Here is a 15,647-nt window from a genome sequence, read left to right as displayed (position 1 = left end):
ATCTTTCCTACACTTTGTGTTTCATTATTGCAATAAAAACTCGAAATTTAGACAGAAATTTGGAGCCACCTCAGGTCTGATTGAACGTTAGGCTATCCCGCCCCGCTGAAAAATCCCCAGTGTTGTGGAAGTACTGAAGGCTTCATTTTTTTTTTTTTTGTTGTTGAACAATAACTGTGAGCCTTGTCCCGGGAGACGCCATCTCCCCTCACTGAAGCCCACTGGCTGCGTTTCTCCTACCACCTTCAAGAACCAGGTCCTCCCCCCTCCCTGAGCCTCAGCCCCTCGCAGGAGCAGCAAAAGCCATAACTCCCGGCTCCGAAGAGCTCAGCCCAACTGCAAAGCCATTAGGATTCACTGATCGATCACAGACAGCCTTGGGCTGCAAACCTTTTTCTTTTTTGATAGAGTCTACCGGGCATGACACAAGGGGAAAAAGTACCTCTCTGAGAAGGGAGACCCGAGATTGAATTTAGCCGGGAGACTGAATTACCGCCTTCACCTCCCTCCTCCCCCCCTCACGGGCCACCAAAAATAGACAGATGGGGCTCTTGTTTAATACCTAACCTGAGAAGCTGTTCCACTAAAAGGGCAGCAACCCCCTTTCAGCTGTTTTGCCCTTGCTGGTTATAACCCGGGAGTGACACAGCCACCAGCTGAGACATATGGATGCACAGGGTGAAGCTACATAAGCCACCAGAAAGTCTGTAATGAGGCAACCTATTGAACTCGTCCAGCGGGAGAGCACCAGCCAGCGAGGAGCTCGCATTAAAGCTCACGGGTTGTTTACAGCCTCCCTCGCCCCCAAAAACCTGCCTTAGTGCAAAGATATGCCGAGACCTTGGGAGCAAAAGCTTGCAGGTGAGCAAAGGAGGCAAGGAGGGATGGAAATCAACAGGGAGCCAGGCGCACAGATGCACCGATCCTCTGATGTACCCGACACAACTCAATTAACAACCAAATCCTACGCAGCGGTTACTCATTGCGAAAAGTGACATTTCTTGCGACTCCAAACAGCGAGGAATGCAGGCAGGGCTGCATGCTTGGTACAACCCCTGAAGGGCATTTGTGAGCTATTTACTTTTTTTTAAACAAAAAAACCCCAAACCAATAGGTATCTTAGCTCTAAGAAGTCAGAAGGAAAAAATATTTAAATGCTTTGATTGCAAAAGTTACTAAAACCAGGTACAAGTTAAGCCTCAAAGTAGGAGATGTGAAGTCCAACAGCAGTGGGACTAAAAGATGAAGCTTAAACTTAACGTGCGATAATGACTGTAAGCATTTCTCTTGTATTTGCTATTAGTGCAAAAGCTCTGTGGTTGTTTATAGATGCTACCAATCCTGTGAACTAAAATCAGATTACTTCAGCAGAAGAGTTGACATCCAAGTTTAGCAGATAGTACAGATAAACAGTACTAATGAGAAAAACATGTTGTTTTAAATTTAATTTAAAATTGGAAAACAGATGTTATTTTTTATTATAACAAACCCCAGAGCCAAAATACAGCTGAAAAATATTTTAAATTGCAAAACTTTGAAATGCTATTTTATTTCTAAGACTGCTTTGGTTGGAAGAATGTAAGTCACTGTGTCTCTTTTTATTTCTGTAGTTATTTCTGAGTGATGCAGTAATACATTCAAACACAGGTTTTATAGGTGCATGGTTTGAGCCATTCTAAAAAGATATAAAAGGCCTCTCATAGTTATAACAAGAAAAACAAAAACAACAACTTTTTTTGAGGAATACATTATCTTTCCACAGAAAGTTTGGCAAATAATTTGCAACAGCAAATGAGGAAAGTAATTACATGCCAGCCAGCATCTCTCCCTCTCAGACAAAGACACACACATACTAACACGCAGATCTCTCTCTTTCATCTCATGGTCAGCACTGGCTCCTATGGAGGAGGGGTGGGGGTCTCCGAGACCGTAACAAACATGAAGCAGGTTTCTCAGAAACGGCTCTGTGGGCCACCCAGAACTACTGGCCTAAAGTTGTTTTTAAAATACTCCAATTTTGCCATTTGTTTTTTAAATACTCAGCCACGGCATGGCCTAGAGCTGCCGTTCCTGCCTTAGCTGAACAAACACAAAAATAAGAAACTCTACGAAACGCACGAGATTTACTGCCACGAGTAAGGCCAGCTACATAGCTTTAAAATGTGATAAAAGCTGTAAATTGCAGGTCAAAGGTCTATTTTGCAAAGAGCACGGACCCACATTAAAGCTGGGAATCTCAGTCAGCGTCGGAAGACGGCCGGACCCTGCTGGGACCAGGGCGCGGGCTCCAGGCGCGGGGCTCGCCCCCGTACCGCTGCGATGCGCAGGATGACGTCCTCCCCTGTGTATTTGCCACAGAAGCCCATTTGCTTTCCCAGCTCAGTCTCCTTGCCATGGGCTATGTCTATCATCAGGGTACACCGTATGTGGCAGAAGTTTAGCGCAGCTCTCCTGGGGAAGCCTAAGACGGCCAGATGGGTTATTTAAACCCAAGGTTTCTTCCGTTTGCTTACAGTGTTTAAAAATCCTTGGCAAACTCCCCTTTGTCGTCCTAGTAACTGCTTAGCCATCCAGCACAATATTTTTATACTGTATAATAATAACCGAATACTTTAACTTTACTTTTTTATGGATGAATTCCCAAACCAATTGGTTAGTATATTCTCAAACATCGCAGCCTTGGTAACTAAAACAATGCTGGTGCTCATCGCAGGTCTAGTACCCTTCCAGCAGTAGGACACTCGGGTGCAGGGTAAAAGCCACCCTTGTATCACAACCGAAAGGATACTCAAGAGGACAGCTGGAAATGGAGCTCCTTCCTTGGTGTTTCCCCTAGCCATTTCTCCTCACTGCGCAATCCGTGTAATGATGCCAATATAGGAACAACGGCCCATTCCCTCAGCCATTAGTCATGTAAGTGGTCTTTCAACATCTATGACGCAATTTACATGCTTAAGGAACATACTCATTAAAGTAAGGGCAGGGGGTAGCAGGGAGACAAGGCGGCAGAACCGCCTAGGTTCTCTGCCCACCCTCTCCCCTCCTTGCCCCCCGTTGTAGGGACGATAAATTTGTAACAAACAAAAATCCAATTACCAGAGTAACCTTAGCAAGGAGTCACAGGCAGCAATTTTTCTCATCATTTTGAAAAGTTGGCAGTCTCTCGTCCGCTATTGTTCGGCGACTAATCACGCTGTAATTTTAGCAGGGTCAGGAAAAGCACTGGGTTTAATTGGCTGCGCGCGCACCGCGAGGCAGCGCCTTTACGTCGCAGGGAGACGTTCGCCCCAGGGAGAGGAACCAGAATAACTCCAAAGCTTTCGAGCGCGAGGTAACCCCAAGTCAGGGAGCACGAGCACGGCAACTGCAAGGCCGTGAGGAAATCCCCTTTACTGCAGGCAGGAAGGGCAGCGGGGCCCTGAGCACGCTGTCGTGTCACGCTTGGTTGTGAGGTGGGTTATGGGGTCCATTATCTCCATTTAGCGGCTCAGCAGCCGCACACAGGAGATGAAGAACGGCTATCGCAGGCTATGACAAGGCTGAGGCTGCAGCCTGCCCATATACTGCTAGAGGGAAAAGGGAGAATAAACTCATTTTCCTCTCTGGAGGTTTCTGCACAAACAACTGAACAGCAGCAACACTACCCCCGTCTTCTGTCAAGAGAATCAATTTTGTCCTTAAATAACAGAAACTGAAACTATGAATAGGTTCTCCTTCCAAAATTAAATGAGGAAAGGGAAACAAATGTTCCTGTTTACTTTTAGCATCTGTTCAATCAAAAGGAAGAATTAAGTCAATTTAAAGTTGTTTCAAATGCAAAAGTTAGCCTAATGAAAACATTAAAAAGACATATATTCTCATGTATAGTATAGAAATAAACTGTCAAAATTTAACTGCAAGAAAGACCTGTTCAGCAACGCGGTTCTTTTCTACTTAGCTTCTAACAACTCCACCAGTATTTTAATTTGAAATATTCTCTTTATTCCCATTCTTATGGTCTGTAAGGTTTCTGTAGGAGACCAGGCCTTCCCTCATCCACACGCTGTGGTGTTCAGGAGCACAACAGAGATGACACAAACACTACGGGGACCCCCAGACTCTCCCGCTCTGACCTGTGGCTCTTCCACCCAAGCCAGACTGTCAGCGATCTGCTGCCTGCCACGGGCGCGCAGCTCTCAGCCCAAGCACGGCACAGCTGGAGCAGAACCCAGGCTCAGATCCCCCTCCTCCCTCAGCCCTGCAGACGGTACGGTCATGAAATCAATGCCTCTGACCCTCCTCTCGTTAGAGCTTCACAACTGGTCATCTTTAACACGTTTCTTTTGCAGATTATTTTTAGGTCCTTGCCTTTCAATGTGTATGGCTGAAATGCTTTCCAAGATCTTACCGTTCCACCTCTTGACAACCAGCACCGTTGCATGACCTTGACAATTCTGATCTTACACACATTTTGCATGTTGCAGAAAACAAAGCGATACCCTTTATGACAGACGTCTATGTAGTCCCTTGACTGAGTCCTAGCTTTGCTCTACTAATGCCAGAATTCACTTACTCTTAAAATTTTCCAAAAAGCACTCTCTCACATCATCCCATGCTGCACCCCCTTTCCTCCCTCCATCGAATGAGTTTCCCATAGACATCTGCAAAACTACTTCATCGTCCTCCCTAAAATCCCTTTTTATTGACATCCTTCTGCTCTGTATCTTAAAAAAAACCCCACCTTTAGAGCTGTGAGATAACCAATATGGGGTGACGACTGTTTATTATACCTAAACTGTGACAGCTTTATTGTTATATTAGGCACTAATAAGCCTGTGTGTTTTATTTTACCCTCCAACTTCTACGGGGACTATATTTTCATTTGGCTGTATAAGTTAGCACAACAGGATCCCAATACACGACTGTGGCATGAAGGCACTACTGCAATAGAAATTATAGGCAATGCAGACATGATTTTTCAATAACTCTATTTCCTAGCGACCATGAATTATCAGTTCCTTAAAAGCTGGAATGTCGATCCAGGAGTTCCTCATAGCTGGTGCTGGCAAGCATTTTGAGCTCTCTCCTACAGAGAGGTGTTTTGGGTTTTTTTTTTCTTTCCGAGAGGGCTATATGTGTTTGGTGTTTTTAGCGTGGCTACCTGCAGAAAGCAAAACCAATAACCTGTTATGGTTATGTTTACTCCGCTGAGTAGGAGATCACCGCTACTCAGCAAGTAGATGAAAGTTTGCACACTACTCTCATGCTACCTTCCTCTTACTTGTCAGAGCACACTACAAGTAAGCAACACTTCAGATGTCAGATGGTCGCTTCTGCCCTATGGAGCTACTCAACACACAGTTCAAAAGAGGATTTAAAAAAAATCCCCAAAAACACCTCTCGTGTCTGAGCGAAGGACTGGATCAATACACCCTTAAAGCCGTGGAACAAAAGCAAAACCTCATTCACTTGGTCTCTGAAAGCACTTCTGCCTCGAGACATTTCATGGAGCGTTTACATGATGGCGCAAAGTTTAAGTGGAACATGATAATAACAGAGAGAGGTGCTAAACTTATAAAAAATGTGGTCCAATTCTGTGAGTGATCACTTATTCCAACAATTCTAAAATCTGAAACACACCTGCTTTCAGCTGTCAAATTCAGGGGTATAAAGTCCTGCAGCAGATATCCAAATTAGCTATATGTAGTAAACAAAGATATTTAAAAATATCCCTTAAAATGGTGAAAATCCAGAATCAGGCACACCCGGTGACTTCCCGATAGAGAAAGGGAAAAAGGAATTGGGAGAACAAGGTGGAAAGATATTAAGTAAATTAAACAGACATGTAAGGCTACAAAATATAATTGATAATAATAGCCCACACATACAAAGACTTACAGCTTTTAAATAGACTTCAAAGAAACAGACTTCAATCATTACTTAGCTACCTCCACAGCTGCAGTAGGTATTTTTATCTTGTTCTCCCTCCCTAAACACACTCAGGTGTCAAATTATATTTGGCACTTCCTAAATACATAATCCTGACACGTTTTCCAGGACTCGTTTTTCACGTTCACTATTTGTTAAACCATTGCTATTCGGAGATACGTTTTTACTGTAATAATACTACAGCACTTCACTATTTAAAAATTAATGAAGTCACTGAGCAAGGGATCTTCCAAACTGCTGAGAGCTGGCCCGTCACTGCTCTCAGCAAAGGCAATCATCATTTCAGCTCCAACTGCAACCACACCAGAGGTAAGCGCTCGAGCGAACATTCATTTTTATCCTAGGAATGTAAAGAAATATGGGGGAAAAAAACCCCAAACCCATAAGCATTAGCTATTTCTAATTAATGGTAATATCTGTTTATACAGACCTTGCATCTGGTAGCTATAGGGAGCCTGTCCAGGTTGAGGTGTGCTAAAGCTGGCACCGTAGCTTAGAAATCCTGTCTGTCCAGGTGACTGTGACTGTGCCAATCCACCTTCTGTCTTGATGCCTGCCCACAATGTACCTAAATCAGTTAGTGACAGCAAATCTATTTGTTCATATTCAAACAGGGATGGAAAATAAAATCACTCAATTAACAGCATTTTTAACATATACCTACTATTGCATGCATGAAAGAACGAATACCGAGAGCATGCACAAATGAACGGGGTAAGGGCAGTCTAAAAGCACACATGAAACTGAAGTTCACCAGGGAGAGGTTAAATTCAAAACTGTGTTTCCAATAACTGCAAAAGAAATTTATACATGAACAGGAAGTTGCATTATTCCTTTTTTCCTTTCCTGCCAGAGGCTAACTTTTCCATATATTCATGACATTTCACAGAGGTAGATTAGCAATTTTATCTGATTTTAATGAAGCACAGCATAGCCAAGCTCTCCTGCCATCCACCCATTAATGACATAACTGAGATTTGCATTGTATAATATTCCTATACAAACATTACATGGTTCCAAGTGCAATGGCTTTCTGAGGAATTAGAAGTGGTGTCCTGGTTTCAGCGGGGATAAAGAGAACTAGCAGCATTAAGTGTAATGATGATTTTCAAAGCTAATTAAATGCTATAGGAGGCAGTCTTTTAACAAATAAACACCTAGTAGACAGGAACTATTCCTGAAGCAATCTCCCAAACTGGGAGAAACACGGCAGAGAGTCACTAATCCCCACTGACAGGGAAATCCATTACACATCACATTATCTTCTCATTTCCAAATTTAGTAATAAAAGAATCCAAAGTCCAATTAAATGAATGACTTGCCTCCCAACTTCAGTGGTTCTTCCCCCAATTTGTAAGGCAACAAGCAAATAAATAGCAGCAAGTGAAACACTGAGGAAATGCACACAATTCAGCCTCTGTCTCTTAGTTTTAATTATAAGGTTGTCCCAACATGAACTATCATTTAAAAATAATTACAGGCAAAGCAATGGAAAAGTAATACAATACTCTTAGGTTTCACTGTGGCATTCAGTGATACCTCATTGTTTAGAAACCATCGTTATTTGAACTGAATTAACTAAGTGTGAATTAGTAACATTCCTTTGAAAATGACTGTTAATTCAAGTCCATTTCCTGGTTGGATTTTTTTTTTAAAAAAACAATATTGAACACCATTTGAAGGTAGGAGAGGCCTGAGAAGTTACTGTGTTTGCAAAACTTCAATATCTCCCTATATACAAACGGAAGCATATTTTCTTCTGCCATTTAAATCATTATTTTTCAACTGCTGTCATTAATTACCCTTAATTCCTTCTGCCAGACCTGCTAACTGCCGGACTAACCCTGTTTGCTTGTTTTTCCCTGATGCTTGCTCACTTTTTCTGTTTCGTGTTACAATTAAACCAACCCCATTGATGAAGCTGACACCTCCTTTCCAAGGGGAAACTCCTGCTATGGATGTTTTGGTATCAACGATCTCGATTTGTTGTCTGTTTAAGGACTTCTGAAATGCTGAATAAATATTGCTTAGAGAAAGTTTAACTAAATCAGGCATTACACGTCTAGTCCAGCTTTAACAGCCTGATTCAACTCTCCATCTCAGACGAAGCAGGAGGAGACAATCAAAGGCAGCGGCAGGAGGATGCCACTTGGGTGAAGACAACTCGGCACTGACGTGCCCTTTTTGCAAACCTCCATGCTATGAAGAGCCTTTCATCTCCTGGAACTTACTCTTCCCACCTGCTCTCATCCAGAAGGCCTTCACTCATCGAACTTTGATGCTCCCTTCTCCTTCTCCCAAGTCTAATGTATGCAAGGAAGTGGGAAGGGACAGTGAGAAAACATAAGGGGACTGCCAGCATCTGGAAAGAAAAGCAAAGAAGCTGGCACGTGAGGCCTCTGCTAGATGCTGGTACCAGAGCAGGCAGGAGGAGCGAGCTTCAGGAAATTCTCCAGCCTCCTCGAGGGCTTTGCAGATGAACCAGAGCCAGGAGCCCCTGGGAGGCAGCTGCCAGTGGCATTCCCTTCCACCCCCCTTCCTGCCGGCGCGGCTGCAGCTCGCTGGAGGTGGGGGAGTGGAAAAAGGAAGAGGCTAGAGGTGCATTCAAGACAGCACCTTCCCAAACTCTACCCTAGGGAGAAAACTTGAGGGAGGTTGATATGCGAATTCATGAATACTTTTCCCCCCACTAAGTCCCAGAGTAAAGAAATGAAAAGAAAGCAGCCCCCCACTCCACCTCAGTTTCTCCTTTCACATATGTCATAACTCTCCTCTCTTTATACCTGCTGGAAGCTCTGTGCCGGGACGAGAGAAAGGCAAGGCAGACGGTACATGGGGTCTAAGCTGCAGACCCAAGAGAAGAATTTTGGCTCTAAGCAAGGCTTCAGTTCTTGCCTGTTGCAAATCAGCATCCCAGTGTTCCCCATGTAATTTATTTTGGGAGCACGGATTACATGCTGCGCCTTAAATATGCGAAAATATATATGGTGTTAGGTCCCACAACCTTTTTCACGGTTATTTGTTTTTAAATATTACTGCTATAAATACATCATCCAGAAGCACCTTAGCCCCAGTCACAAGGCACTGTCTGAAAAGAACAAAACGTGTTAAAATCCACTCGGCTTAGGAGCCGGGGGGGTGAGTGGCCAAAAGCAGCTGTGCAATGTAGAACGTTAGGCAAAATTATCCAAAGTCCTAGGCACGGGGGATGGACTGGGCAAAAAAACAAAACAAAACAAAAGAGCAGGCAGGCACGTTAACCCCCAGTGAGCAGTTGCCAAGTAAAGCAACTCTCAATTACAGCTCCGATGACAGCGAGACAGCTAAACTCAAGTAGTGAATTCAAGGCCTTGCTGAAGTCAGTGGGAGTTTTATAGTTGACTTCAGTGAGGTCAGGATTTCGTCCAGAGGAACCAAGCAAAAAACACAAAAAAGTCACTGTTTGGGCTGCCCAAGCCACCGCAGCCAGCCAAGTACGAACACGAGGTGCCCGCAGGAGCAATGGGTCAAGAAGAACGCAGCGGGGAAAGGGGTTGTCTGTTATCACACCACCTGATCCAGCTGGAAATAGCAGACAAGGCTCTCATCGGCAACACGAGCTTGAGGAGGGAAGAACCCCCATCTCCGTAGTCTTGAAAATGTAGTTTAAATGTCCACAAAGTATTTTGTTTGTGTAAGTTTAAAATATGTGGAATGGAACTGAAATTGAAACATTCAATAATCCATTGGACCCAAATGGATCCAATATAACCATATTTTTGGCGGTAAGCAATCAAGGCTGTAGCCACAGGAAGAACGCTTCCTTGGATCATAATTATTGATGATATATTAATGAAACATAATTTCTTAAAGTAAAGAGAAATAATCATCTACTTCTTGTACCTGTTGCCCAGAGTAACCTGATGTAGGATACATTTGAGACCCAGTGGATTTCAACTTGCAGATTTCTGAATGAAAGGTTCACCAGTTTTGCACTTAGAAGTTTTAATGATTTTAAGGAGCACAGCTTGTAATGTGAGTTCTGTCCTTTTGGTATAAAACTTACATTATCTGAATGTATCTTTACAAAATATACTGCTAAAAGTATGTGGATTGTATATTTTCAATATATTCCCCGAGAGGAATGTAAGACCTATTTTCTAATAATGCATCCTCGCTGCTGAACTGCTATGTGGTCTGCCAGCAGACAGTCTGGCAGCAAAATGGTCTCACCCACAGCAGCTTGTTTTTAAATTAATTTTTTTTTTAAATATTTGCTACTTAGTGCTATCTCCTTCATCAGGCAGACAGAAATTCAGTGGCAATTTACCTCAATTTTCACCTCCAGAGAATTTTAAAAGATTGAAAGTGAGACTTTTTTTGGGGGGTGGGGGTCTTTTTGAATCAGTTTTTCACCTACTGAAGATCAGCACAGCTTCACTGATGCACTTGGGTTCCAATAATCTGGATCAGCTGAAATTCAGTCCTTTATGTACCCACTTACCCTGCTGCATTGCTGGAGAGCAGAGCTTCTCAGCAAGTCATCAGGAGCTGTGCCTGTGTAATGGAAGTCCCTCGATCTCTTTTCCCATTTCAGTGCTGAGGTGGAAGGTTTTTTTATATCACCAATAAAAACCTAGTGAATCTCTCTCCTTGATCCCAAAACAGCGTCACCCTCTTGAGTAGCTTCTTAGCTCTTTAATACACAAATTAAGCATCGCTCCAAAGGGGAAATTACCAGCCTTCCACAAGAAATGCTTGAGAGCACGGCTGTCCCACTAAGCACTAACATGAGAGTCAATGGTGATCTTCTAAAAAATATTTACCTCTGGAATAAAATCACACGCATGTGCTTTCTTACCATATGAAGGGATTCCATAGGGTTGGCCGGGCTGGGGGTAGGTGGCATAAGCTGTAGCTTGTTGCATCCCCGTTGTAAACTGTGTCTGCCCATACGCAGCCATCGTTTGCGAAGAGGGGGTAGGAAGGATGTGTGGGTATGGCCTGCTATTGATTACAAATGACAGAGAATAGGACAGACGCTGCGTTAGACAGACATGCACGTACTTATTTTTAGCCTTATTATAACCCAGCTACTTCCTTAACACATAATCATAGGCTGTGCTAACCAACAGAAACCGTAAGACAAAGGCAAAACAACAGTAAGAAATCAATAATAAAAGAATAAGTAAAATGAGAACTTTCCAAATATTTTTCAAATACATTCTTAGCATTTAAAAAAATAAATATTTTTTTTCCCTAGAAGCTGCTGCAGTCTAAATTATGATTTAACAGATGGACCCAATTATTATTTTAAATGAGGTTAAAATCTGCCTATTTCAGTTATTATTATTATTACTACTACTATTATTATTTTTAAAAGATATCATACTTGGAAGGGTAAATCTGTGGTGGGGAGAACTGGTGTGTTTGTCTTGGGCTGAAACCACTGCTTCCAATTGCTGCACCAAGGAGAAAAGAAAGCACACAGAAGTGTAAATACACACACCAAAGATAAATATTATTTTTCCTAATAGAATTTCAGAGTATTAACAAGATTTTAATTAAATTCAAATATCATTGATACCTTAGATAGAAAATAATATTTTATCAGGAACCATACAAGAATGCTTAACATTAAAATCTTGATTACAAATTTCAAATACCTAAATTGCGCCTTTGTACAACTCCTGAGCAATAGTTTATTCTTTGCTCGCACACAGACAACATTTTCAATGCAAACAACCTATTTCCTAATGGAAACATTTCCCTTCATATTTTCAAAGGATTATTGATATCTCAAGTGCAACATTTTATTAACTTTTAGAATTTTTAAGACCTACATTTTATGAAGGAGCTTTATGCGTGCCTTGATCGAAAACATATGGCCAGCTTCAGAGCACGTGCCCCTTTTTTTAAAAAAATAATTCCATAATGCAGACGACGTATCCCTGTATTACGCTTCCTTCTCTTTTCCCCCACCTTATCTGCTTTCAGACCTTTTCACACCTCAGCCCAGGCGGCTAAAGGGTGCGCTCCCCGCCGGCGGCCCAGCCGCTGCTGACACGGGGCTTTACGCCAACACACCCCAACTTCTTTCAGTATTTTTGGGTGCTGCCGAGAGCGCGGCCGATGTGCCGGCGCGCTCTGCTCTGGGCGTTATTTTCGGGAGCCCTTCCCTCTCTGGTTACCCTTTGGGGGCCATTTCTTCTCTAGGTCCCCAGGTGGGTTTTGAAGCCTTTGCCAGAAAGGGGTCAGTGGCAGGTTATGAGGCTACTGTAAAATCAGACAGCCGGAGAAACAACAGGCCCTATTGCTAAGTACTTGGAAATAAACAAGGCACGGATAATTACCCTTCGCCAGCTACCCCTTTCCTGGCCAGCTACAGGGAAAATCCATCATCCTTACACGCCGGCAGTGCTCGCGAAGCACGGAGGGAAGCAGGGAATCACTTTCCGTGCCGTCCGCACCTGATAGTTCCCTTTTCTGTGGCCTGGGAGGCTGCAGATACCTCAAATGTTACAGTCCGACCTCCACTCAGGCCACGACAGATGGACGTAGGTACTCTTAAACACACTACCCTTTCTTCTTTGAGAGATATAAAATACTCTAGAAACCCGGGGTTTTTTTTTTTGCCTTTCAAGTTTGATACTTTCACACTCAACAGCATGCGCAGAAAGTGGGGGCTGTGACAAGACCAGAAAGGGGTTGGCTACTTGGAGCCTGACCGGTAGCGAGATGTCAAATTTTGCTACTCTGGAAATATAATCCTTTTTTTAATTTGATTTGCACCATAAAAACAATGTGCTAGAAATACCACAGTTAATCCATAGGTATGCAAAACTGTGCAAACATCTTAGGATTTTCTCACAGTGTTCGTCTCCTGTGTGTTAGCAGCTAAGACGTGTTCGGCTTCCAGGAATTAAAAAAAAGCCTGACAAAAGAATGAATACCTTGATAATAATAAATTACAATAAATGAGGAAGACCTACCCCTCAATGACAGCACTAATCACAGAGGCAGGTATGTTTTCTCACAGAAAACAAGAGAGTAATTACTCTGGGCCAGAATACTCCCTAGTGAGACTCCCACGGAAGACACCCATGGACATCAATAAGCCTGATGCTGTAATGCTCCTTACTCGGGGAAAACTATTGACTTACACTGTCTGAGTAAGACAAACAGAAATAGGCAAAAGCTGCAAAGTGCACGAGAGTTTTTAACGGCTGTGCACAGGCTTAGACCACATGGGATAAGAAAACAATAAATAAAAAAAAATGCTGAGCTTAAAACCTTTGTTTATTCCTTACCTGATCCTGAGAAATTGTCTAAAGACCCGTCTGTGGTAGTAGTAGTAGCAATCTCACTGCTGCTCATTGGCTCTGTTTTAACTATAGAAATATAAATAAAATATATTCTATATGCACCTAATATTCTTGCACACACATGCACACACACTCACTGCAGCCACAAATTCAATAAAACAAAAATCTGCCAAAATTGTTTTAAATCATGGCTATGGATATTTTGCATTTTATGTATTTGTGTATACAAACAATGCAAAGTACCGGCAGCTATGATTTACACATACATATAAAATGATCAAGAGGGTTATTTCTGTCCCCCAAGGAATAAGAGCCACTGTAACAAACCAGAAGTCCCCATGCAACTCTCTGCACCTGTCCTGATTCCTCTTAATCCTGCAGACCCAACAATAAGGGTCCACATTTAGATCAGGTCACACAGACATTTACAGGCTTGAAAGACAGCAATTTGAATAAGGCAAAGAAGGAAATAATTTTTAAATGGGTTTCTCTCAGGGATGTTCAATTTTTTTTTTTTCTATTCAAATAACTTTTCAGAGGAAAAGTGAGAATTTGTGATGAAGTAAAACACTTTCCTCGTGGTGGCTTTCTCCTCTCAAAATGAAACCTAGCTTTATACTCAGCAACCCTGAATAAACAAAGGGGACACAGTCCTCACCAGATACTTCAAAGAATGATTTTACGGTTTATTCCCTATGCACCCGTGACCCAACGTGGCTGTCAGAGAGTAAAAAAGAATGAGGGTTAGAGGGATTCTCTCCTGGTTCATGCTCCTTCATAATTAAATTTAATTAATGGCTTCATTAAAAGTCTCAAGTAAATAAACAAATTTCCCTTCCTGTTACTCCAGCGCAACCTCAGTAACAAGTCTTCTGATCCATGGAGGAAGGATGGGGCTGACCTGGCATGGATGCAAAGAGGCACAACACCTAGTCCCAGGTCAGCACGGCAATCTCTCAAATCCATTTCTACATACCTAGCTTTTGGAGTTACACCACACCAAAAGCAACCAAGGATGATGTTTCAGAAAACAACAGAGCTGATCTTACTATCAATGTCCCACCACTTTTGCTCTTGTTGACATACACAGTCATCGCTTCCCACGCACCAGAGCTGGTGCGTACCTGACCTTTCAGCGAGGCTGTTCAGTTCAGTAACGCTGCAGAAAGTGAATTTGAGAAAACCAAGATAAACCGCACCCCATTTGGCACGCAAAGCCTTAGTGTCATCTTGACATAGGGGGGTGTGTGTACGCATGAATGTTTGTCTATACATATGTGTTCAGGAATCGCAACCATCACCAGCAGAAACCCTTTTGGTGCCAGGTTTGGAAAGGATGAGGGAGGGGCACTTTCCCCTTTTGACAAAGGACCTTTCCTCTCCTTGCCAGTCCAAATTCTTATTTCTGCTTGCCTATTTCCTTCACCCGACCTCATCCAAGGGATTTATATGCAATCTTTCAAGGTTTTACTAATCGCCTGCTGTTTTCTTTTGGTTCTCACGCAGGATGTTCTGTTTGCACACACTAACTCGGGAGATCAATACTAGCTCCACAAAAAACCTCTGCTACATCTGCATTAGCAAGCAGCGCAACACAGTAAGAAAAGTTTCATGGAGGGAAATAGTTGGTGCAGAAGGGACGGTATCCACAGTTTAGGCACTTTGGGGGGGGTTATTCACACGAGGTTTAGCTTTGTCCCAAGGAGTGAGCACCCATCGGCAGCTGGAGAACATTAGCTGCACTTCTGCAGAGCACCTTTTCTGAAAGAAGTGAAGTCCAAGAGACTCCACAAGGTGAATTAACATATGGTAAGAAAGGGTGGCCAAGAGGTTCACTTCAAGAGTGCGCTCATGAGCTGAACTACAACTCTAATACAAATGTATTTCTTAAAAACACAGCATGTAGCATATCCAGCATCCATTTCATAACTAAACACTGAAAGTCTAACACACAGATGCAACAAAATATTTGTTGCAAAGTGTCTATCCCACATAATTTTCCAGAAACTACCAGATTTCTACAGCAAGTTCTGTGCAGTTTGTTAATCAAGACAGCAAGAATTATAGCATCTACATTATCTTTGGGTTTTTCTTAGAAGTTTATCACAGCTACATATTACAGTCAGACTAATAATTTCCTCACAGATTACTCCAGCCTTCCCCCAAATTTGCAAGTCTTCTGAACCTAATTTCCATAATGCAATTATACTTTTGGAAATAACAATGAAAGATTCTTTTCTCTATAGTTGACAACTGTGGGGGAGGAAAGAGAGGAAGATGAGACAGATCAACCTAACTTGGGGTAAAGGGTGGAAGATTTCAGTCTATGCTTTCTCCAAACTCTTCCCCTCTTCTCTACCGGAGAAACAATTCTTCTATATCCCTTATAAAATAAAATATCATTGTTTGGATCAC

At 42.6% G+C, this 15,647-nt stretch overlaps 1 protein-coding gene across 7 annotated transcripts in view; it reads right to left on the bottom strand.

The window, feature by feature from the left end:
- EYA1 (EYA transcriptional coactivator and phosphatase 1) overlaps positions 1-15,647 on the bottom strand; it is a gene marked incomplete at its 5' end in the record, with an annotated part of 153,561 nt that overhangs the window by 55,560 nt on the left and 82,354 nt on the right. For 3 of the 7 annotated variants that reach the window (XM_082015645.1, XM_082015646.1, XM_082015647.1), the window contains 4 exons: positions 6,355-6,496; positions 10,769-10,914; positions 11,300-11,369; positions 13,218-13,298. In XM_082015645.1, the coding sequence (XP_081871771.1) occupies positions 6,355-6,496; positions 10,769-10,914; positions 11,300-11,369; positions 13,218-13,298 (439 nt within the window). The remainder of the gene's footprint in view (positions 1-6,354; positions 6,497-10,768; positions 10,915-11,299; positions 11,370-13,217; positions 13,299-15,647) is intronic. The other 4 variants (XM_082015650.1, XM_082015648.1, XM_082015651.1 and 1 more) reach the window with 2 other exon arrangements.

Source organism: Phaethon aethereus, assembly GCF_964289735.1.
Source record: "Phaethon aethereus genome assembly, chromosome: 2".
Classification (NCBI taxonomy): Eukaryota; Metazoa; Chordata; class Aves; order Phaethontiformes; family Phaethontidae; genus Phaethon; species Phaethon aethereus.
The sequence above is the reverse complement of the archived record's forward strand: the minus strand, read 5'-3'. Positions and strand labels throughout refer to the sequence as shown.